This window comes from Amyelois transitella, chromosome 13 (assembly GCF_032362555.1).
Source record: "Amyelois transitella isolate CPQ chromosome 13, ilAmyTran1.1, whole genome shotgun sequence".
NCBI classification, from domain to species: Eukaryota; Metazoa; Arthropoda; class Insecta; order Lepidoptera; family Pyralidae; genus Amyelois; species Amyelois transitella.
Genome location: NC_083516.1, coordinates 9,842,630 through 9,869,100, shown reverse-complemented (window position 1 = coordinate 9,869,100; position 26,471 = coordinate 9,842,630). Strand labels below are relative to the sequence as shown.

Sequence of the window (26,471 nt, the reverse complement as noted above, 5' to 3'; positions counted from 1 at the left end):
ATACACGTGCGTCCGCGCCGTTAGTGTTTATAACTGTACTAACTTTCAGCCACAGCTTCATCCGCGTGAATTAAGCGCCATCTCCAGAAATATAAAAGACTAGCTGTGCCCGCGACTTCATCCGCGTGGAATAGTTATTTTGGACATCATTAAAGCCCTCAAGGATGAATAATTTTCCCGGTTTATTTCACATTTTCCATTATTTCTTTGATTCTTATAGTTGCAGCGTGTTATGTTCATGTTATATAGCCTAAAGCCTTGCTCAATAAATGATCTAATCAACGCAAAAATAATTTTTCAATTCAAACCGTAGTTCCTGAGATTAGCGCGTTCAAACAAACAAACTCTTCAGCTTTATATTAGTATAGATATATAGACAATATATATTCATATAGTCACGTCTTTATCACTTGCGGTAAAGTCTGATAGGCCACGTTCAGCTGGTTGGCTTTATGATAGAAATGGGATTCAAATAGTAACAGGTTGCTAGCCCGTCGCCCAAAAGAAGAATCTCAAGTTTATAAACCCATCCTTTAGTCGCCTCTTACGCCATCCACTCATAACGGTAGAATTTTATAGGTACATATATGTAGATAACAAACAATTTTATTTTGTTTCCTTTTCAGAATACCAACCGACTCGGATAATATCAATTTCCAAAATGTCGGTCAGCGGGTGATCACGCTGGCGGGCTACGGTCGTCACGCCGTGTACGCGGGCGGCGCGTACCATGCGCGTGCGCCCGTCGTACCCCTCAACGCAAGTGAGTTATATAAATAAATATATACGGGACAAATTACACAGATTGAGTAAGCCTCGTAGTAAGTTCGACACTTGTGTTACGAGATACTAACTCAACGATACTATATATTATAATAAATACTTATATAGATAAACATCCAAGACCCAGGCCAATCAGAGAAAGTTCGTTTCTCATCATGCCCTGGCCGGGATTCGAACTCGGGACCTCCGGTGTCACAGGCAAGCGCACTACCGCTGCGCCACAGAGGCCGTCCAGTTGTCATTATTAACGATTAAAATTCACGTCTTTTTCCCTTACGGAGCTGACAGAGCCAACAGTCTCTCTCAAAGAGGAGGAGAGAAAAGTTCATCAACAATTATAATTCGTATAATCACGTCTTTTTCCCTTGCGGGGCAGACAGAGCCGAAAGTTTCTTGAAGAATGAAAAGCCACGCTTAGCTGTGTGACTTAATGATAGAAATAGTGGCATGTAACATGAATCTTAAGTTTATTAGCTTATTTCTTAGTCGCCTTTTACGATATCCTTGGGAATTATCTTCAAAAAGGTGAAAACGCAACAGAGGATGAATCACTTACATAGAAAATATTTAGTTTTATCTTAAGTATACTATCAATGTTCCCAAGTCACAAATTTACTAAAAAAACTAAAACTAAACTCAATCTGTCTACGAGATAATTCGTCCCGTATATTCGCATTTAATTATTTACTTTATTTTAATATAGTTTATAAAATTTTAACAATTATTCTATCCCATTAAGCCAAACAGCCTAACATGGCCTATCAGATTGCTGACTCTGCCTACCCCGCGAGGAATAGAAACGTGACTATATGTACGTAATAAAACTTTAAGCAGGTTATTTGTACTAACTTTTTTTATGTTAACCGGTATCGGAGTATAAAATAATCCTTTTTTTTAAAGGATTATTTTTTAATGCCGTGTGGCTCCCGGCACCAATACAAAAAAGAATAGGACCACTCCATCTCTTTCCCATGGATGTCGTAAAAGGCGACTAAGGGATAGGCTTACAAATTTGGGATTCTTTTTTAGGCGATGGGCTAGCAACCTGTCACTAGTTGAATCTCAATTCTATCGTTAAGCCAAATAGCTGAACGTGGCCATTCAGTCTTTTCAAGACTGTTGGCTCTGTCTACCCCCGCAAGGGATATAGACGTGACCATATGTATGTATGTATGTATGATTATTTTTTACTCCGATACCGGTTAATTGACCTGTTGTAATTCCAGCGTGACGACCTGGCGTGACGTCACGGTCATTTAAAATTGATAACGTGCCGGGGGAACTTTATTCGTACAGTCCTATCCGATTATTAGTACTTTTTAAAACGAATTTATACGTATTAGGAACGAAAAGATCTGGCTCGTTCTAATTGTAGTAATTTGAAAGAGATAGAAAGAAGCAATCGAGGGAATTTTTTCGGTATGTTTTTTTTTTGGTTTCGAATTTATTCTCCAAGTTCATACTTGACATGTTTGGTTTTAGAACTGGCTGGCTAGAATTAAAATATGGTTGATATTTTAATTCATCGTGTGAATCATGAGGTTGGATGGAAACTTTACATATTTTTTTAAATTGTAACAACACTTAACTCTCGTTTTGAATAATGTACTGATTTATGTGCAAAATTTGAGTGGTAACTAATGTTCTTAGGCCGAAGAAAAACATCGTGGTGAAAGTTGTACCTTCAGGCAACTGGATATTTCAACGTACAAATAAATATGTTTTTCACTCCTCGATAGATAAACTGAATATTTTATTAACGACATTACAATGCATATAGGCGACACTATTGCATCGTAGTTGACGTGACAGCGACATAATAATTAATAAAATTGGTTTCACAATATAATAACATTAAAATATTGTATTGAAAGTTACCAAGCCAAATGAGAAGATTATTATGTTAGGTGATTTTAATGGATGGGTGGGTGTAAAGCGTGATGGATATGAAAAGGTGCTTGGTGCGTTTGGTGACGAAAAGGTGAATGATAATGGAAGAAGTGTATTAGAAATTTGTCTAGAGTGGGATCTTTTTGTGTCGAACTCAATGTTTCAACATAAAGAGATCCACACCTACACAAGAGTGGAAGGTATTTTAAAAAGTATGATAGACTTTGTGATTGTAGATGAAAGATTGAAGAACAAAGTGCTGGATACCCGTGCATATCGCGGTGCTGGCATTGACTCGGACCATTTACTGGTGATATCCCGGATAAGGGGTATCTTCAATCGCTGGCGGCACAGGGTAAGGGAGCAAACCAGCGCTTTGGAAAGAGTAAAAGTAGAAAATTTGCAAGATATGGATGTAGGTAAGAAGTATATTAATAGACTGAAGGATGAATTTGAAGATTTAGAGGAAATGAGCGATATTGAAGATGGATGGAAGGAATTTAAAGAAATAATTGTGAAAGTAGCTGTTGAAGTGTGTGGTGTAAGTAGAAGAAGGAAAGGAAAAAATCACAAAAATGCGTGGATGAGTAAAGATGTGCAAGAACTTGTGCGATTAAAGAAGAAAGCATGGCTGGATTTGTTAGCAGCAAAAGCTAACTTAAGAATGCAAGAGGTTATAGATGAAGATGTGAATGAAGCACGTAAGGAATATAAGAAAATGAAAGATTTGGTTAAGAAAGCTGTGATTAGAAAGAAAGAAGAGTATAAAGAGGATTTTGATAAAAGGCTATCAGAAGACTTTCAGTCAAATCTGAAAGTATTCTGGAAATCCGTAAGGTCAGCCCGAGGAAATACTATAACCAGAGAGCTGACTAGGATCAGATGCCAGGATGGTAGCGTTGTGAAAGGAGAAGAATGTGTACTAAAGATATGGAAGGACTATTTTGAAAGTTTATTTGAAAAAAAGGAAGGAAATAAGAAAGATTTCTGCTATAGCGAAGAAAAAGACAATGAGATGGAAGGCGAAATTGAAATGTTCGAAATTGTGGAAGCACTTAAGAGTATGAAAGCGGGAAAGGCTGCTGGGTGTGATAGAGTGTCGGTCGAGATGCTTAAAGCAGGAAAAGGCGTAGTAGCTAGTCAGTTGTACTGCCTTTTCAATTTGTGTTGGAGAAGCGGCCGAGTACCAAAAGATTGGTGTAAGGCTGTTATCGTGCCACTTTACAAAGGAAAAGGGTCACAGCTGGACTGCAAAAATTATCGTGGTATAAGCCTGCTTAGCGTCGTCGGCAAATTGTATGCTAAGGTATTGATTAATAGAGTCAGGAATGAAACTGATGACAAAATATGGGATGCTCAAGCGGGATTTCGAAAGGGAATGGGATGTACTGATCAGGTCTTTTCCTTGCGGTGCATAGCCGAAAAGTTTTTGGCCAAGAGTCAAAAAGTCTATTGCACATTCGTAGATCTGGAAAAGGCCTATGACAGAGTTGAGAGGAATGAATTGTGGTCAGCACTTTCTATGCATGGGGTGAGCAGTCTCTTAATACGAGCACTGAAATCCTTATATGAGGATTCGAGTGCTTGTGTCAGGATAAACGGAGCGCACACTGAGTGGTTTAAGATTGAGAAAGGCGTTAGGCAAGGATGTGTTGCGTCACCGTGGCTGTTCAACCTATTTATGGATAGCTGTTTGACAGATTTGAAAGAGTCTAAAAGTGGATTAAGGATGAATGAGTTACTCGTCAAATGTCTGCTCTATGCCGACGATCAGGTTATACTGGCGTCATCAGCGGAGGAGTTACAGGAGATGGTAAACTGTATGCATGAAGCTTTAAAAGAGAAAGGAATGAAAGTGAACGTAAGTAAAACTAAAACACTGGTTTTTGAAATGGAGAAAGAAATGACAGCATGTAATATTTTGATTGGAGGAGAAAAAGTGGAGCAAGTGAAAGAGTTTGTATATCTAGGATCAAAGTTTACATCAGATGGTAAGTATGATAGTGATATTGAAAGGAGAGTGAACGCGGGGAACATGGTGAATGGAGCTTTGCATGCCTTTATGAGCAGTCAGAAACTATCCAAAAAGGCTCGACTGGCTGTGCACAGGGGCGTGTTGGTCCCGACATTAATGTATGGGAGTGAAAGTTGGGTATGGCAAAAGAAGCATGAAAGCAGAATAAATGCAGTGGAAATGAGAGCGTTAAGGAGTATGATGGGTGTGAAATTGAGTGACAGGATAAGGAACAGCGTGATAAGGGAATGTTGTGATGTGAAAGAAGATGTAGTTACAGGAATAGAAAAGGGTATGTTAAGATGGTTCGGTCATGTGGAGAGGATGAATGAAAGCAGGTTGACTAAGCAGATATACAAGGAGAGTGTGGAGGGAAAGGTCGGAGTGGGAAGACCTAGACGAACGTATCTTGATCAAATTAAGGACGTCCTGGTAAAGGGTCAGGTCAAAAGTACCCGAAACCGCCGAGCTTGTATGAAGAGAGTTATGAATGTGGACGAAGCGAAAGAAGTATGCAGAGATCGTGGCAAGTGGAAAGAGGTAGTCTCTGCCTACCCCTCCGGGAAAGAGGCGTGATTTTATGTATGTATGTATGTAAAATATTGTTTCATACGATGCCGTGTGGTTCCCGGCATTTTCATAGAATAGTTTAACTCCACTCCACACGATGTCGTAAAAGACGACTAGAGGAATAGACTGTAGCTTTTACCGATCCAGTAAGGGTTAGGTTTCCCTGCAAAAGTTGTGGAGGTCAGAAGGCAGTCAATTTGTATGCCTTCTTCTAATGATTGTCCGAATCTACTATCTTTATATTTTTTTCTGTCAATCGCTAACCTTTCATTTTATCCATCGAAAACCCGTTCATCGCAAATAAAACATATCTAAATGTAAAAATCTAAATGTAATGACAATATTCAAACACATTACTTAGTTACTTGAAAGCGTATTAACATTCACACATATAGAATCGTGTTTGTTCGAAACTTGAAAGGGAATGCATTTATTGCATAGCGCGGTGTCTGGAGTGCCCACTACTGCATTTTAGTACTGGGGCACCAGAACGTTTGTCACTGGCCAGTAATTAATTCTCTGTAATTTTAAGAGACTACGGTCTTTTTGCGGGATTTTAAAGTCTAACACTGGCTTTATGAACTATTCTGATCATGCTGTTCTAAGTACAAATAATAAAAAAAAAGTTTGAATTTAGATTCAAGATGGAGTTTTCATAAGTGTATATTTTTTTTGTTACTCGATTAAGGAACCGATTAAATAAATGATTTTTTTTAATCTTTATAATGATGAGAAAAAGAATGACAATCAAAAAAAATGTACTGTTTTAATACTTTTCTCCAAGTTAAAAATAAATAACTACATTACAAATACGACGTCAAAGCCACCCAAGTTTTATTACCATAATGTTAATACGAAAAGACCATCTCTTTTCCATGAATGATGTAAAAGGCGACTATGGGATAGGCCTAAAAACTTGGGATTCTGTCACTGTTAGAATCTTAATTCTATTATTAAGCCATACAGGCAAACGTAGCCTATCAGACTTTTGGCTCTGTGTACCCCGCAAGTGATATAGACGTGACTATGTGTACGTGTGTGGGTAAATAGATCGCTATGTAAGTAACTTTAAAGAGGCTTTATAAAATATGCATGTTTTTGTTCCATCGTTAACCCTTATTGAAAAGAGTTCCCCTTCACGGTGCAAGGGTATCGGGTTTAATCAAAATATTGACTAGGGATCACAACTTCATGTAAATTTATGCAAACAGGAGCACGGCTAAGCAATCTTCTTAATGAAAACCGCTGAATTATAACAGCGTGGCTGGTTTGAATTTGTTTTGTTTTTTTTTTTTTTGTTAATTTGATGTCCGTCAAAAATTCGGGAAATTAGAATTGACATTTTAATTTTTTTTTGTCATCCTTTCGAATACGAACGAAGAAAATTTTACAGCCGCGTGATATTTAAAAAATATAAGAGTGAATTTTCATACAGCTAGAAATAAATGATCATAATATAATCACGTATTTGCCGTGTGGTTTCCGGCACCAATACAAAAAGAATAAGACCACTCCATCTCTTTCCCATGGATGACGTAAAAGGCGACTGAGGGATAGGTTTACAAACTTGGGATTCTTTTTTAGGCGATGGGATAGCAACCTGTCACTATTTGAATCTCAATTCTATCATTAAGCCAAATAGCTGAACGTGGCCATTCAGTCTTTTCAAGTCTGTTGACTCTGTCTACCCCACAAGGGATATAGACGTGACCATATTTATGTATGTATGTAATCACGTATCGGAAGCCTTCAAATTACAGGGTAACTAACACAGTTTCAATTCCCCAAATTTAGTCACTAATGATTAAATAATTATAGCCAACACTTGACACCATTTCAACAATCCATAGTTCAGTCATACCGCTCCTTATTTTGTACATTTAAACACTATATTATTTGAAGCAATATCAATCATACTTTTTACGCCCAAAAGGTTTAGAAAAAAAAAGAAATTGAAAAGGCGGGACGCGTCGACAAGTTTTTTCAGGCATTGATATAGAAGCGTACAGCCATAAATCAAACTAATCTATGTTGCATTATTATTAAACCACAGAGTAAAAAGCACATGCGATAGAAACATTCCAAAATGAATCTTACGCTGTGGGGCAGATAGTTTAATATTGATTGATTAAATGTACAGTACTAGATGAAACTGAAAGTGACCAAGTGTTTTTCTTCTCTTGAAGAACTTTTACTCGGAAGGTAAAAAATTGTATTTTGCTATTTTGAATTTCATGTTTTCTTCACTGTGGTAAGCGTAGATAATTTCTGTATTTCCGAAAGAAGACTATACTTAACGGTCGAAATTCAATAGGTACACAAATCTCTTTCTTGAAGGGGTAGAAAGAGGCCATCTCCTCGCGTTGGTCTCGGTTTCGTTCATACCTCTCTGGAGAGGAGTTTGGGGTTAGCCGTTGACCGTGATTCTGGTTTGATGAAGTCAGGTTTTTAAACGAAGTCACACCGTCTGACCTTCGCATCTTTGCAGGAGCACCTAACCAATATTGGATCATGGTTACCCTAACACGTTTCAGTTGCCTGAATTCACAGGTGTCTTGATGTTTTTTCTCACCTTAAATAATCAATTAACAAAAAAATTTGTAACTAACTCTTTCGCTTTATCCATTATTCAATTTACTAATTCATTATTAGAAAAATGTTTACCTACACATAAATATGAAATGTCATTAAGTCAGTTGCATTTTGTTCATATGTATTGCAATACACTACACTAATAGGTATAATTAAATCTGACATATTTTTTTTTATTTTAGATATCAGCTTAAATTAGGAAAGAAAATCTAAAGAAAATTTTAACTTAAACTGGCTAAAGTGGATCAGAAACTGTAGCCAACTATCAGACTAATCACTAGCGACACCTACACTAAACTATACCGACGCGGAAGGGGTAAAAATCCCCTCCAAGGAGGTTATATCACACAAATTAATCAGATTCCCACTTCTACACTGTAAATTTGAACCTTATAGTTTCATTGTTAAAGTTGATTTTTAATCAGAACTTTTTCATTGGATAACCATTGGAGTGCTATGTCCGTAATTCAATTATTACGCGCGGACGCTTCGAACTAACGACCTTTTGGATGTAGGCTATTATTTCAACTAATACTAACATTCAGTTCAAAATTCGCGGAACGATCGTATAGATTTTTATGGGCAAAATTATTTAAATTTGGAAAAAATCTCTTACAGGGTAGACAGATCCAATAAACTTAATTTTTAAAACTGAAAGGCCATGTTGAGCTGTATGACTTGATGTTGGAATTGAGATTAAAATAATAACAGGTTGCTGTTGCCCGTCGCCCAAAAGAAGAACCCCAAGTTTATTAGCCTAATCCTCGATTGACTTTTATGATCTGCACGGGTAAGAGGCAAATATTAATAGTAATAATTCAAAAGAGATTTTCTGAAAGTGAATGTAAAAAATATCAATTTGTTATTTTTCTTTTTGGACACAACTTGTCACTTTACCTACTGAATTCCATCCAACTTAACATTGCATGGTGAATAAAGGTCTGTCTACCCCTTTAGTCATAAGTATTTCTCTTGCTAATCGCACAGTCTTCGTTTAAACCAAATGTAATAACCCACAAAATCACCACACGTATTTCACAAAATTCACTCAAGTGTCAGTTAAAAATGTATGTTATAAATGCGTTCTGGACAGACGTAGATATTTCAGTAATAAAACTATTAAAACCCCTCTCACGTCCCAGACAATCTTTTAATCTAGAAGCAGAGGTGAACTTTTCATATTTTTGAAGTATTTTTGCGGTTCTCCGCTGTATTGTGTATTTTGTATGATGATTTTATACTTTATATGTCATGTCATGTGTCTCTGGGTTTTAGAAGAGATGTTTAAGATCGTTTCATCTTTACTTGGGTGCATGGAATATTTAAAAGAGTTATATAGGAATGTAACATAAAAATAATGTTTAAAGCACCTGATTTAATAATGAGGGGCTCCAAAAAGTGTTTTTTTAAGCATGTAGGTAATTCCTTGCGGTTTGAATGAAGTTTTAAAACAGCTGAAACGATAAAAGAGATGTTTAGAGTTTCACCTCCCCAATTTCGATTGAACCAACTCTGGTTATAAACAATTAAAAAAATGACCGGACTCAATGAAATATTTTTTTATTGGTGTTTATCAAAACATAATGATAGTAAAATTGGTTTAGCCAAATGTTATACTTTTACTGAATACTTATATTTATAGCGCCATTTTGAAAGTATCTTCTTTTAGGAGTCTAATTCTTCAAGCACAACTTTTTAAGAACAAAAACTAAAGATTCGTTTTATTGTTCTGAAAATAGGGTTCAAATTCCCTTGTGGGTATTTAACATGAGAAGAGCTCTTGTTAACACAAATCGGTACCCATTTCTGAAGGCTTAGGGCCTCCAACCTCTTATTGTTATGGTAATAAAATGCTATAACTCTATTTTATAGCTCGGCTTTGGTACTATCCGATGTTAGCGGTAAATCATTTTCTCGTTATGGACCGTTCTTGTGAAACATAACAGTAAAAAATTAATCGATTTTGAAATATTAATGAAAATTGAATACTTACTTATAAATGAAAATTTTAAAATTTTATCGTCTTTGATAAGTTATTAAAGATGGCATGATTAAAACTGTATAACTAACGTTTTTTAATTTACATTGTCTAAAATCAATTTAATGATTAAAGCAATTTAAAATTAAGTAGTGTCTATTAAAAAGAGAATGCTTTTTTATACCAGGCAACATAATTTTTGAATTACTTTAAAAAAGTTATATTAATCTGTGGCTGATGCAGTTTCATCCATGTGAATACCTACTATATAATACATATCTGTGATAATGAACGAAAGCCAAGTCAACACAACATGTTACAAAAGTGTTGTCTAATAAACTAACGCCATCTTTTTATTTTTTGGCGCCAACTGTTTAACCGACGCGGCTGTCAGCGCATGCGTACTATTTCGAGGCCACGGTCATGAATACACAGATAGTTAGTACGCACACTAGCGCCAACGGCGGCCAATGGCATACACGTTGCCTGTCACATTCAATTGTCAATAATGCAAAATACGACGTGAATATTTGTGTTTGTTTATAATTACTGCACGGATCCACGTTTAAATGTAAGTAGTTACATTAATTAATACTGTTCTTTGTTGGATATGAGATGTGATCTGTTACTTTTGTTGGACGATGCCGCCTGAATAATATAACCTACCAGTTTTGACGTGCATGTGTGTGTGTGATATTGTAATGTAGGTTAGAGCTGTGTTTGTTATCAATAATTTAATTTCTGTGACTGTGAATAAGATTTTTAATTTAATTTATTGCTTTCTTTATCATTTACATTTCTGTAAATTTCTGTAACAAACCTTTTTAACAAATTACCTATTATTGATATCCATTTTCAAATTTTTTATTGTAATATTGATTTTTTTTAGATTATCTTATCACTGTAGATATTATTGTCAATGATTTTTATCAAAATGATTTAACTTAAAATTACGTCAAGTGTTCTCTTTTTTTTAATCATTGAAATTTTAACAAAAAATATGTGTAATCTGTCGAGTAGGTTAGCAGTACCTACAACAAAATAATATTATTTATAATTAATTTTGTTTTTTTTTTATATTTCAGTTCCAAGATGAATATCAAGGCAGCTTTGGCCGTTGGTATGGTCTTTGTTGGATGTTGTTCCAACGTAGTGTTCCTGGAATTAGTCGTAAAAGAGGACCCAGGAGCCGGGAACCTTGCCACGTTCCTGCAGTTCCTTTTCATAGCAACTATAGGATTCTGCACAGTCGGCAAATTTGGCACAGCCAAAAGAAACATACCCTTCAAGCAATACCTCATTTTAGTCGGCTTTTTCTGGACTAGCAGTGTTGCCAACAACTATGCATTTGATTTCAATATATCTATGCCACTCCACATGATATTCAGAGCCGGGTCACTTATGGCCAACATGGCCATGGGAGTGTGGATCCTTAAGAAGAAATACTCATTCTTAAAATACTTGTCGATCTTCATGATATCAGCCGGTACTGCCATTTGCACGATACAGTCAAGTGGTGATGTCAAAGCACCGAGAGAAACTCACGAGGACGCCGAAGAAGAGGAAAGACTCAAGTTCATCGATTGGTTGTGGTGGTGTCTGGGCATAGCTATATTGACATTCGCTCTATTCGTGTCGGCTAGAATGGGAATTTTCCAAGAATCCCTCTATGCTAAACACGGGAAACATCCTTGGGAGGCGTTATATTACACTCATTTATTACCGTTGGTATTTTGGCTCCCCACGGCGTCGAATTTAGTAGGTCACGTTAAGTTGGCGACCGAAACTCCGATGGTTGAATTTGTAGGCTTTATTTTACCTAGACAAGTGTTGTGGTTAATATTGTACGTGTTGACTCAAGGTTTGTGTATAAGTGCAGTGTATGTTTTAACTACTGAGAGCGCGTCTTTGACTGTCACTCTGACAGTGACTTTGAGAAAATTCGTGTCATTATTATTTTCCATAGTGTACTTTAGGAACCCGTTCACAGTAGGACATTGGGTTGGCACATTTTTAGTGTTTTTAGGTACAATGATATTTACTGAATTGTTGCAGAAATGCGTAGGGTTGTTCTTGCCTGCGAAGGATGACAAGAAAAAGAAATAATACGGTTTGTGTACTAGCTCAATTTTGTTTAAAATTTAGATATAATGACCGATAGTTGAATACACTATATAACTCAGTCACGTAAATATATATGATGCTTAGTAACGAATTGTATTATAATATTTATATTATATTTGAAATAGTCCAGTGAATATAATTTAATATTTTTTTTAAATCAAATAGAATCAGAATCAAAAGGCTAGTGATAATGTACATGTCCAATAGGTACGTAAACCATAATCTTGTCTATGATATTAAATAACAGAGAGATAATTTTTTTTTTCTATTATGATAATTGTTAAAGATTTTGAAGAGTACAAAAATAAAGCAGTTTATTTTTCCTATACCATATCATATTGTCATGCTACAATTTGCAACTTTACTGCTAATTTGTAATGACGATAATTTTAAATTATCTTCATAATGACTGAGACTTATCTTGTCGATTCAATGTCTCAAGATTTAATTGTGTGGAGGCCAAAGGGTACTATTTTAAATCATTTTGTAACCTGTCATAAATCATAAACACATAGCCATAATGATGGAAGTCAACCTTTAACCTAATGATAAAAATAGGTTCATGTAACTACAAAGCATGTAACTACGAAGCATGTAAATGAAAAAAGGAAATTTAATGAAAAAAAATATTCATAATTTAATCAATAGACATGCCACACTATTTATTAGTTTCGCATTAAACATATTTTTTGTAGTTACGAGTAAGTCACGCAAAGTATGAGATTTTTAATGATAATTTTTTTATGTCCTCGCGCTATTTTTAACACCGACAAGTGATCAATATTATGAACAAATCTAATAAATGACTAATATATTTAATTTTGTGTGTTTCATTAATTGATTCGTCTATGGCTTATTTTAAATTTAAACAAGAACCCTTTTTTGCAACGCAAGATTAAACTGTAGCGGAAAAACAAAACACAGAAAAAAAAATCTGATTCCCATATCATAATAAAAAAAATCGCCTTTTAAGACATCCATGGGGAAAAGATGGTCCTAGCCCTATCATCTCTGCCGGGAACCACACGTTATTATATAGGGAACCATACGAACAATGCTGGATTCAACAAATTATTATTATAATTAAAAAACAATTAAATAGCATTATAATTTTGTATAGCTAAAATTGGGACAAAAAAACATTTCCCGTAAAAACACGTGTATAAGAAAAACAAAATCGTGGGAATAAGCCAATTATTATTAAAATATATGACAGTAACTTATTTTTAATGTGAATAAACATTTTCAAAGGCTAGACCGTCTGGTCTAGCTTTTGAAAGTATTTATTCACGTTAATAGGATCGGGCACAAATATAAAAATCTACAATGACTCTCAGTATTTTTATAAAGTGATCTATAATCGTATCGCGTCATACTTGATAACAGTTCTAGAAATAATCTCTTCACATACATAGGTTTTTGTTAATTGTGTTAAGGAATGATGCGGATTTACACAATAATGTAATTTGGTGCTTCAAATGTAGGTTTTATCCATACTAATGCTATAAAGGAAATGATTTGTATTTTTGTTTTTAACGAATAAACACATAAAATACTAGACTGATTTTGACGAAATTTGGCACAGGGATAGAAAAAATAGATAGATTTTTTTCTTGTAGTTCCTACCGCAGCAAAGCCCCGTGCAGAAGGTAGTTTAAAAAAATAATATCTTAGAGTATTTATTTAAAAATATTTAAGAATAATACATACATACATATGATCACGTCTATATCCCTTGCGGGGTAGACAGAGCCAACAGTTTTGTAAAGACTAATAGGCCACGTTCAGCTGTTTGGCTTTAAGATAGAATTGAGATTCAAATAGTGACAGGTTGCTAGCCCATCGCCTAAAAGAAGAATCCCAAGTTTATAAGCCTACCCCTTAGTCGCCTTTTACGACATCCATGGGAAAGAGATGGAGTGGTCCTATTCTTTTTTCTATTTGTGCCGGGACCACACGGCAAGAATAATATACAGTTAAATTTGAATCTCAATTCCATCATAAAGCCATACATGGCGTTTCAGCCTTTTCGTGACTGTTGGCTTCGTCTACCCCGCAAGGGATATAGATGTGAACAAATGTATGTATACAATTGAAACTACTTTACAAGTTTCGCAATAAAATGTGCAATATCCTCTATTTTTAATTTACAACAAGCAATATTAAATGTTAAAAAATAACTATTTCTTAAATTTTCTTTTATATAACTTATATGATTTTTTTTTAAGTAAAATAAATCAAATTTCAAGATTTCAAATAAATATTGTAAAAAGCTTATAAATGAGTTACGTAAACGACAGTTCATAATAATACCATTAGACAATATATTATTTAATTCTTTCAATTAAATTATATATTGTTAAATGTATGTATATATATTAAATCGTTATCCTTTTTCGAAAAATATTTTTGTTATTTCACAATACTTCTACTATCATAATTAAAATAACTACCAAACGTTATAAAAATGGCCTTGTATTAAATACAGTGACTCTTCAATAAAATTGGTCTCGTCATAGCTAATGTGACTTGCTATCGAAAATGTTGTCACTGATTCTTATTTGTATTACGATAAGAAACGATTTTAAATATCTAATTTCATTTTTAACAAAGGAAGCTTGCCACATTTTTTTTACAGGCCAGAAATACACTCCGTATTTAAAATATAGGGAATAGATTTAAATTGCGGACGATTTTCGGCGAAAAATTCGCTCCGTGCACTGGTCATCCATGTAAACGATACGACCACTCCAAATCTTTTACACGCGGCTTTTATTTTTCATATATACATACATATAGTCACGTCTATATCCCTTACGGGGTAGACAGAGCCAATAGTCCCGAAAAGACTGAATGGCCACGTTCAGCTGCTCGGCTTAATGATGGAATTGAGATCCAAATAGTGACAGGTTGCTAGCCCATCGCCTAAAAAAAGAATCACAAGTATGTAAGCCTATCTCTTAGTCGCCTTTTACGACATCCATGGGAAAGAAATGGAGTGGTCCTATTCTTTTTTGTATTGGTGCCTGGAACCACACGGCATTAATGGTTTAGTTTCATTACGCTTTCCTGAGAATACTAGTACTTATGTAAGATAGGCTTACATAAGTACTTGTGATTCTTTTTTTAGGCGATGGGCTAGCAACCTGTCACTATTTGGATCTCAATTCCATCATTAAGCCGAGCAGCTGAACGTGGCTTATCAGTATATTCAAGACTATTGGCTCTGTCTACCCCGCAAGGATATCGACGTGACTATATGTATGTATGTATGTTATCTCCATCTCCCGGCCATTAACAGTAAGCGGTGTCCCGCGCCGGGTTACTTCAACATTTTTCAGCGCCTTTCGTTTTTTCTACAGCAAAAATACTAGATAGCAGCTAAAAATTTGTCTCACACGTTATCCGTTAGCTGCGATTGGCCAAAATTAGTGGCCATCGGACCAAGAGCTTTCCTTGCCGAAATTGCAACACCGTTCTCAAATACAAACTTATTTCAAACCCGCAATGAAACGGAACAAGCGAAAATCGACCTAAAAATCAGAGCAATAAATGTTAAGTAAATTTTGGGCATGTACCGCTCAAATTTGGGGTGCCTTTAAGCAGACGCCATCGGAATTTCAACAAGTTGGTCGGTCTGCTTGTACGATTGTACAGTTTAGTGTCTTGTTTTTAAAGCAACAAAGGCTGTTATTGCTTGTGATCAGTTCAACCCTTGCAGTGCGGACATTCTTGACGAATGTTGCCAAAACTGGGCAGTTTTCACCTCGTTTGCACCATCTTTTATTGTTTTATTTACGATTACGCTTCGCACGGCGCCTGCAGGTAACAGATGAGATTTTTAATTAGTTTGCTGACACCCGTGAAGGAACGGGCATAGAAAGAACGAAACAATACTACAAAATAGTATTTTTTTCTTCATAATTTTTGGGTACAATGTATTGACGTCATGTCACTTAAATATTATTATATCTACTACCGGTTTCTATTAGCACATGTGCAGAAGTAGCGGCGCAACAAACTACGCTGCAGCGTTTTCACTGGACATCAATTTACAAATATAGATCTCTTAAGTCTTAATCGTGGACGAGTGTACATTGTCTGCATAAAAAATATTGTGAATAAGTATAAAATTACATACATACATAATGTATGTAATTTTATATAAATTATATCATTAAGCCAAATAGCAGAACGTGGCCTATCAGTCTTTTCAAGACTGTTGGCTCTACCCCACAAGGGATAAAGACGTTATTATATATATGTATGTATGTAACATTTCTTTTTTGGCTCAGTCGGTAAAAACCACGGCAAAACGGCTAAATTAATCACAATTGCTCAAATTATTTTGGTCGAATGTGGTCGCACGTGATTGGACGTTTTAATATTTAAATCAAGTCCGATTTATTAAATAAAATAAAGGGAATTAGGTCGAATACACCTTAATTACTAAAATGGGTACAATTTTAACAAATTCTATATTCATTTATTCAAAACTTTAATAAGGTTTAAAGCTAGAGGTAAACTTAATGATTATTAAAGTGATGATTTTCACATTTAACCTAAAAATACCAAAAAAATTAATACTAAGAAATTTGAGAGTGTAATAATTTTAAGTAAAATAGAGTACCAAGGGACTGAGCTCTCTAGAGACGTGTAGTTCTTGATATTTGAATGGCACCGTATCTGTTACAAGTGGATGTCGTAAAAGGCGACTTAGGGAACAGGCACATTCATCTAGGGCAGTTTCTTCCATGAATCCAATATAGGTTTATGTTCCTCTACAAAAGTTGCAGAAGTCAGATGGGAGTAGTTTTTTGTAATAAACCTGACTTACCTAAAGGATCATGATCAAATCAGCTGAATGTGGCCTATCAGTCTTTCCAAGACTGTTAACTCTGTCTTCCCCGCAAGGAATATAGACGTGATTATATGTATGTATGATCAAATGCACATCGTGAGCTACAATGATGTGAAAACAGGTGATAGAAGAATAATGTTAATGTTTCTGTTATTTTAATTACATGCTATTTATATGGCAGAATTGGCTGTGCGATTTTTAATATTATTAACTACTTTCTTCTGGCTTTCTCCCGGTTACATCATCACCGCTCTGAAGAGGAACCCAGAGTTCCTACGCCCTTGATCATGACTCCTGGATTGGGTGATTCAGGTTTTTACACAAAGCTATTCCCATCTGACCTGCAAGGCAGGGGAACCAAAACCAATATTGGATCATGCTTACACATTCAATTGCCTGAATGTGCAGGTTCCCTCACTATGTTTTCCCTCACCGGATTCTCTACAGCACGTCATACCTTTAAGACATTTTTATCAACATCTGCATCAAATCAACATAGCTAACATAAGACAAATTTTCAGATGGCGAGCCTATCAAACTGCATAATGTTTTACCTCACCAGATTCTCTACATCACGTCATACCTTTGAGACTTTTTATTAACATAGCTAACATAAGACATATTTTCAGATGGCGAGCCTATCAAACTGCCTGAAAACTTGGAGAGCCTGCCCAGAGCTGAACACTTCGCGGCGCAGAGGCATCGCTGGAATACCAATGAGGTCAGTGTGTACTCCAACACCTTGGTTACGAGGTTGTGTGATAGAATTTCACAGAGAAACACAAATAAGTTATATATATATAGTTCAAAATATTTTAATTTTGTAGTGGTTAATTGAATGACAAAATTATATATCATCGTAATCGGTCCAGTAGTTTTTGCGTGGAAGAGTAAAAAAACTGACATCCTGACGTACTCACAAACTTGCCAATAAATGGTTCGCCGTCAAAAAAGTGAATTATTTTGACGGCGAACCATTTATTGGCAAAAAAAAAATATATTTGTAGAGCCAAGCCAGAATTTAATGAGTAGCTGTGATACCTTACGTTCAGAGTTGGGTTATTCGGAAAACAATTTCAAGTTTTCGACAGACGAACATCATGGACAGTTAGCTGTGAAGGAGGAATATGAGCACTTTTGTTGTATATTTATAATTAAATTTTTTACTAGCTGTGCCCGCGACTTTGTCCGCGTGGAATAGTTATTTTGGGCATCATTGAAGCCCTCAAGGATGAATAATTTTCCCCAATTTTTTTCACATTCTGTATTATTTCTTCGCTCCTTATAGCCGCAGCGTGATGTTGTATACTCTAAAGCCTTCCTCGATAAATGATATATTCAACCCAAAAAGAATTTTTCAATTCGAACCAGTAGTTCCTTGAGATTAGCGCGTTCAAACAAACTCTTCAGCTTTATAATATTAGTATAGATTAAAAATAATGAGACATAAACTGCTACCAAAAACATATCAAAAAAGAAAGTATAAGTAATAAGTTTAAACAATTGTTTTGTCCAAGACTTCACTCCCGTGAGAATATTCAGAAATAAAAAGGAGTAAAAAGTCACCAATAAATTGCTCCTCTAGTTTAGTCGTCAAAACACAGATCAGAGACTTACGCATTTACAATATTAGTACAATATTAGTTAATAAACTATGGACTAAAGTTAAATCTCACGTGTCTAGTCTATTCCATATACCAGTAACTTTAACTAAGCTATAGCTAAGTTACCTGTCCTAACTTAGATAATGAGCGAGTTAATCCGGTTTCCTAATTAGCAGGGTTAAGTGGTGGGTTAACTCCAAGTTTATAGTTAAACATTTGGATTAAGTTAACCCGTGAAAACTTTTGGGTCGATTGAAATATTTTGTAGCAGTATAATTTATGAAAACTTGTTTAAGATCTTCATCTCTTAAAGGGTAGACAGAGCCAATAATTGCAAGACTCTGTAATGCTTGAGGCTTCTTGGTTTGGATAATAAATAAAAGAAATAAATATATACGGGACAAATTACACTGATTGAGTTAGCCTCGAAGTAAGTTCGAGACTTGTGTAACGAGATACTAACTCAACGATACTATATTTTATAATAAATACTTATATAGATAAACATCCAAGATTGGCCTGGGCAATCAGAAAAAGTTCTTTTCTCATCATGCCCTGACCGGGATTCGAACCCGGGACCTCCGATGTCACAGACAAGCGTTACCGCTTACTACCGCTGCGCTACAGAGGCCGTCAAAGTATAAGTCAGATTTTACGCAAAATGACTTCGATCTGATCTCTGCAATCTTTGCAACTTGACCACGTCCAGTTGACTGAATGTGCTGGTTCCCTCACGATGTTTTTCCTCGCCGTAAGAGCATATGGTTATTAATCTAACTAACTAACTAACGAGTCATTGCTTTAAATAAGTCCATGTTAAGATTTGAACCTGTGCATTATTTTTTTTTATTCGGCCACCTTAACCGCTACACCACACCCGGCAATAAATTTTTAGAAACAATTACACTGAATGGACTCATATTTTCACAAATACATCGGTATCCTTGAGATAATCTGACATTTATGTAGATAGCTTCCATGAGAAAAACATCGTTTTTCACCGTAACTCTTATCAGTGCCATTTCTCATTCGACGTATCTTTGGTAGCATTCTTCAATATCTGTCAATACCAGTCTATGATAGGTAGGTTGAAATGCATTCTGCAAAAACAAGTCAAAATGGTATATTGGTTCCGTGTTATTTTATTGAAAGAATTAATGGATTTTTTCCATGGATTGTTTTTGAATCAAGGATCCTGGTTTTGGTGAGTCGGGTTTTTACACGAAGCGCCTCCTATTTGACCTCCGCAACCTTTGTAAGAGCAACCTAACTCGTATTGGATCGATCATGGTTACACATCCAGTTGCTTGAATGTGCAAGTTTCCTCAGGATGTTTTCCCTCACCGTAAGAGCACCGTTTAGTATTCAAACTAATGTACATAACTTCGAAAATAGTCATAAGTACATGACCAAGTTGGGATTCGAACCTGTCACGCGCATTTTTAACCGGACACCTTACCGATTCGCCCACCGACGCTGTTTGCTACACTACAAGTAATCGATCTTTAAAAGCAATAAAAGCATTCGCAGGCGCATCTCTAATTTCCCCAAAGTATAGTTAAATTTTCGTTGACTTTTTAACGGTTGTGTCCTATTTACCGGCACCAATACAAAAAAGAATAGGACCACTCCATCTCTTTCCCATGGACGTCGTGAAAGGCGACTAAGGGATAGGCTTACAAACTTGGGATTCTTTTTTACACGATCGGTTAGCAACCTGTCACTATTTGAATCTCAATTCTATCAATAAGCCAAATAGCTGAATGTGGCCATTCAGTCTTTTCAAGACTGTTGGCTCTGTCTACCCTGCAAGGGATATAGACGTGACCATATGTATGCATGTATGTATGTAAACATACACAATTAATAGCCTACCCGAGGGCAGAATAGGGTGTAGTAGTATGTAAGATATTTAGAGGATTCAAAGGATACATTAGGATACAACTAAATAATTAATGAATTAGGAGTACTAGCATTTGTAAAACTAGGATAGGGCCAGCCTCGTCTAACTTTCAAGGACCAAATTTCGAATGTCTTACAAAAGGGAGACGTTAGGAGTACCCGTAATCGTCGAATATGCATGAAAAGAGTTATGAATGTGGAATGTTTTTTTTTTGTTTATTAATATTATAGAAAGAAAGATTTTTTCCATTCATCGATACAGTGACTTGAAACTAATTCAAGTCGCAGAATTTACTTGAAGTAACTTAAGAAATAAGTTGTACCAGAAATTCAAAAGCTCTTTAAATCTTCATAAAGAATTCTCTTTCAGTATTGCGTAAATATTATCGCAATAACTCAAAGAAATTTTGTATACCTACCTAATACATAAAAGCGCCTTAAAATAGTGTGCTTTCTCGCCTTGAAAGACATTAAGTCGAGTAATGCCATTAATTTTCACATAAATTTCGCCGTTAAGCCGTTTTTTGGTCGTAAAACACGATTTTTATTTACATGTTTCGACTCTTATTTACATGCCGTGTGGTTTCCGGCACTTAAGAAAAAGACCACCGTATCTCTTTCCCATAGATGACGTAAAAGGCGACTAAGCGATTGGCTAAACTTGGGATTCTTCTTCTAGACGATGGGCTAGCAACCTGTCACTATTTAAATATTAATTTCCCTTATTAAGCCTATAAGCTAAAAGTGGTCTTCAAGTCTTTTTTTTAAGACTATTGGCTCTGTCTACCCCCCGTAATAGATATAGACGTGATTACATGAACCTAGCTAAACTAGCTATAGATGAATCCCGAAATCAATAGGACTGGAAAGAATCCAAAAGTAATTTCTCCGTAGTGCGGACCAGTCTACGTTAGCTTAAATAAAAATCAACTACTGGTTGGTATTGAAACGAAGATAAATCGCCAGAGTCAATCGAGTCATCAATTCACAAAACGCACCCAAAGCGCGATTTACAAATGCAAATAAATAAACAGCGCCATCTTTTATCATAAAAATTAAACGCCAAGGGGATGACGTTGTTTACATAATAACCTATAACCCTTCACCTTTGTGCTTAACCATATCAACAATAAACCTATAAATTTTGAATCATAATTCATGGCTATTGATGGCCAATCGTAAAATTTGCATACATACACAGAATGTAGAGGTGGGAATACACGCCTATATAACACGTAAAGCAGGGTTCATATCGCCTATTCTCCGGGAGTTCTGTTATCTTGGATAATAAAATGATGATTTAAAATGTAGATGTAGAGAATCTCTTCCAGTGAACCTTTGGGTGGAAGTAAACCAAACAGGACATTGGCGTTGGCGCAGAGCAAGATAAATAAATGATTAAACATTATACAATGCAAAGAGAATATAAGTAACGTCTATATCCCTTGCGGGGTAGATATAGGCATTAGTCTAGTCCCGGCGGCAACAGCTACTGAGCTTATAAATAGATCGTGAATCCACTTAACACACCCAAGAAACAAAAACAACATTGTAATAAATTACTTTTCTACACGTCCTACGCCCCACTAACCCACTCCTGCCGTGTCACATTTGAATTGAAAGTTTGTTTTAACTATTTGAATGACATATTATGAAAATGGACATGTTATATTTTTAAAAGCTACCTTAATTTTATGTTAAGTTACATATTTAAGTACTATCTTAAGTTTTTTCCTGTTTGTTCAGCTGGTTGACTGGTAGAGAATGCCAATGCTAATGACAAAAGGCGGACTTAATGCCAAACGGCATTAAGTCCGCCTTTTGTACATTTTTTGTTTTGTGCAATTAAGGTATTAAATAAATAAATCATCGCTTTTTCTCTCACTGTCGTGTGGTTCTCGTTACCAATACAAAAAAGAATAGGACCACTCCATCTCTTTCCCATGGATGTCGTAAAAGGCGACTAAGGGATAGGCTTACAAACTTGGGTTTTTTTTTATAGGCGATTGGCTAGCAACCTGTCAATATTTAAATCTCAATTCTTTCATCTGCCGTGTGGTTCCCGGCACCAATACAAAAAAGAATAGGACCACTCCATCTCTTTCCCATGGATGTCGTAAAAGGCGACTAAGGGATAGGCTTACAAACTTGGGATTATTTTATAGGCGATCGGCTAGCAACCTGTCACTGTTTGAATCTCAATTCTATCACTAAACCAAACAGCTGAACGTGGCCTATCAGTCTTTTCAAGACTGTTGGCTCTACCCCACAAGGGATATAGACGTGACTGTATGTATGTAAGTCTATCGCATCAACATATCTATGGTCGTCATCGCGTGTACCGCGGCTCGCGATATTCCAAGCACTATGTGTTCCGATAGTTTATATATTATTGCTGTATGTATGTTGTATGAGATCCATGGGGATATATGTTAACACGCTCGTAAAAGCATTTCACTATTTCTTACAATTTTATTGGGTTCGTATCGCGGACTTGTTTCAACACGAAATGCAGTGTCGTGTTGCTATGTTTTGTTACGATCAAATGTCCTGGCAAACGTTGTTTTGCCATATAAATAATTTTTAAGTTATTTCTAGTTAAGAAAAAGGTTAAGGGTGGACAACCCTTATCACTAAGGGGTATGAAAAATGTTGTTGGCCGATTCTAAGACTCGGTCAAGCCGTTTCGGAGGAGGACGGGAACGAACATTGTGACACGAGTATTTTATATATAAGATTCAAATTTAAAATTCAAAAGAAATAATTCATTATTATGGGACATTTATAACATCACTAAAAAATGTCATATCTCTTGATTTCGCAACATTGGTTGACGTTATTATAAATTACCTAAAACTGAGTTTACTGCCGCCTCCATAGCGTCAGTGCAGATGAAGCGGTAACAAACTGCACTGCAGCATTTTATTCAATTAAGAGATTGAGAGAGAGCAATTACGAGGACATTGATAGGATATTGTTGGCTTGGAAAAAAAGGGTATAAATAATAATTTCCAGTTCAAAACCAACCCTTCATGAGATAAAACATTCGTTCTACCTTCGATGTTCTTTACGAAGTAAAGAGATTTTAAGTACATAGAGGAAAATCATGAAACAAGCATGTATTGTGTTCACTTCATTAGGCACGCAATGTGCGCCGTGAACCGTGTAGTACATTATGTGTTGAAGATTAGGGCAGCTACAAATTTACGACTAATTTAACTAAAACAGTTTTATGAGAGAAAAAACAGTTTGATTTTACGGTGAGGGAACACTTCGTGAGGAAACCTGCACATTCAGGCAACTGGATGTGTAACCATGATCGATCCAATACGGGTTAGGTTCTCCTGCAATGGTTGCGGAGGTCAGATGGGAGTTGCTTCGTGTAAAAACTTGACTCACCCAATCTGGGATCCATGGTCAAATGCTCATCTCCAGGTTGGTGAGGATGCAATTGGGACTAAAAGCCGAGAGTAAGAAGAGTTTGATAAAGAAAAAAATAATATTGGATATCTTAAAACTTTCAAATATTCGCGTTGTATGATTAGTATGTTCGTGTTAAAACTTGTTCGCATTTGGGATAAAATAAGATTTTATTTACCAAAACATGTGTAATTTCCAAAAATTTAAATTATTTTTATACATACATACATATGGTCACGTCTATATCCCTTGTGGGGTAGACAGAGCTAACGGTCTTGAAAAGACTGATAGGACATATTTGGTTTAATGATAGAATTATTTTTATTCCAGCTCAATTTTCCTGAAATAATAATATATTTAATTGAAAAACCTCTACGTAAATCTGGAACAAGAAACTAAGAATATGTTTTTGTATTTTCTACTTTGAAACAGCACAACGATGACACTACTAGGAATATAAATCATAACTTTTGACACACTGAAGGACTTTGAATCCTAATGCTTCAGCAGAATATAAACTTTTGCTTAGATACAATATTTAGAATACATTACTCAACGTGCCAGATGGTTTTTGTCCGTACATAAATGTATTTTTAATGCATACATACATACCCTTATCCCTGTTTCACACAGGCGTAGGCAGAGACTAAGGATTTCCGCTTGCTTTGATCTCAACAGACTTCTTTTGCTTCCTCCACACAGATGAACTTTCGTGCTAACTTGTCTTATCAAAAATAGAGCTATTGATTCAAAAATCAGTCACAACATGTCTTTAAAAATAAAAAAAATTCTTCCCGGCCTCAGGTTTAAAAGTTATCCAAAGACAGAAACTTAAAACATACAGCGATAAGAGGCTTTCGTATAAAATATCCTCATTGAAATCAGCCTCCAGTAACCGTAAAAACGGTTTCCTCGAATATACGGTTATCTCGCGAGCTTACAAATGAATGGATCGTCTCAGCCAGTGCTGGTAACGGCTTTTTGAAATTTATGTCATGGAATCTATGGTTTTAATAAAATGTAACAAGTATTGATACTCCTTTTACTACGAAGACTCGGTTTCATGGATTTTGTTCTCATATGTAGGCCTCTTTCTTTACTTTTATTGAAAAAAATTTGCTTGTAATTTTATTTTTTTAGTATAACCTACCTTCTAAGGTCGCTCTGATGTTGGTTTGACTATAATTCAATTAATGTAAGTTACGTTTGAATTAAAAAAAGGTTATTAAATTCAGAATTGAGCTGCAATATGAAAAAGGGTTTGTAAAGTGCTGTGTGGTTCTCGACTCTTTGGAATATGATCACTCCATATCTTTCCCGTGAATATTGTAAAAGGCGACAAAGGGTAATAAACTTGATATTCTCCTTTTAGGCGATGGGCTAGCAACCTGTCACTATTTGAATCTCAATTCCATCATTAAGTTGTACAGCTAAACGTTAAAAAAGCATACGTACCACTTCTTTTGTATTTATTTATTTAAACTTTATGCACGCGTGCGCAACATTAATGGTGGACTTAATGTATTCTCTTGTCCACATTTCTATTCTAAGTTTGGATAGTTGTGAAGTTGACGTTGTAGAAGAAAATGTTGCAGTGCAGTTTGTTACCGCTTCTTCTGCACTGACGCCTTGGAAGCGGCAGTAAACTTAGTTTTAAGTAATTTATTTGACGTCAACCAATGTTGTGAAACCAAAAGATTTGACAATTATTAAGTGATATGAAGTATCCTATAATAATGAATAAAAAATTTGAATTTGAATTTAAATGCCACAAGGCATTCTCTGCCAGTCGTACCTTTGGACCAAACTGAGATGGATGTACGGGTGGTGCGATAACTGAGAAAGAAATATAAATAGTTAATACATTACTTACTTATTAGTATTACATTTTTCCAATTACCATTGGTACTATTGTAAGTTCTTGTAACTGCATTATCACGATAGGCTTATAAATAAATACATTTTGACAGTATCCGGCTGTAACCGGTTGGCGTGTCAGCGGCCATTACAGGGGGAAAATGGCGGATTTGTTTTCGCGCCGAAAGTAAATTAATTGATCCACCGCACGCTACATTAAGTGTTATCCTAGTTTTTTTTTTTTTGCGATGCTATACATATGTTTGTGTTATACATACATACATAAAATCACGCCTCTTTCCCGGAGGGGTAGGCAGAGACTACCTCTTTATGTTTGTGTTACGCGACATATAAACAAACTAGAGGCCGCCCGCGACTTGTCCGCATGGAAACCCTATCAATCCCGCGGGAACGCTGGGATAAAAATTAGCCGATATGTTATTCTGGGTCTTCAGCTACCTACATACCAAAATTCATCGTAATCGGTTCAGTAGTTTTTGCGTGAAAGAGTAACAAACATCCATACAAACTTTCGCCTTTATAATAGTAGTAGGATAAACATATGTACATAAAATCACACATCTCTTCGTTTGTTTGGTTTACGCAATATGAACTCATAAATAAACAGAAAGAGCCACTGAAAACGACGATAAATATCCCTTGCGGGGTAGACTGATGATTTAATGATGGAATTGAGATTCAAATAGTGACAATTTGCTAGCTGATCGCCTACAAGAGTAATCCCAAATGTATTATATCATATGCCGATTCCCTAGAGGCCTTTTACGAAGTTCATGGGAAAGCTGCTTACTGATTTTTTTTAAGTTTATTTTTAAAACACAAATAGGAGTATTTTTGAATGTCAGCGTGAGACGA

The 26,471-nt window shown here is 35.7% G+C and overlaps 2 protein-coding genes across 3 annotated transcripts in view; both read left to right on the top strand.

Moving 5' to 3' along the window:
- Positions 1 to 626: 626 nt before the first annotated feature.
- The window catches only part of LOC106137175 (calmodulin-binding transcription activator 2), a 128,214-nt gene continuing 102,369 nt past the window's right edge, over positions 627 to 26,471 (top strand). The window contains exons 1-2 of the mRNA XM_013337960.2: positions 627 to 763; positions 17,442 to 17,533. The gene's annotated coding sequence lies outside the window, so the exon portion shown is untranslated. The remainder of the gene's footprint in view (positions 764 to 17,441; positions 17,534 to 26,471) is intronic.
- On the top strand, positions 10,241 to 12,770 carry LOC106137177 (UDP-xylose and UDP-N-acetylglucosamine transporter). Of its 2 annotated transcripts, none has more exons than XM_013337965.2 (2): positions 10,241 to 10,398; positions 10,913 to 12,770. In XM_013337965.2, the coding sequence occupies exon 2, from the start codon at positions 10,920 to 10,922 to the stop codon at positions 11,931 to 11,933; it is 1,014 nt and encodes a 337-aa protein (XP_013193419.2). In that variant the 5' UTR covers positions 10,241 to 10,398; positions 10,913 to 10,919; the 3' UTR covers positions 11,934 to 12,770. The 2 variants fall into 2 exon arrangements, with proteins under 2 accessions (XP_013193419.2, XP_060803464.1); XM_060947481.1 differs by lacking the exon at positions 10,241 to 10,398 and adding an exon at positions 10,438 to 10,534.

Coding starts and splice junctions, on each gene's coding strand:
- LOC106137177 (XM_013337965.2), top strand. CDS start 10,920: ATGAATATCAAGGCAGCTTTGGCCGTTGGTATGGTCTTTGTTGGATGT.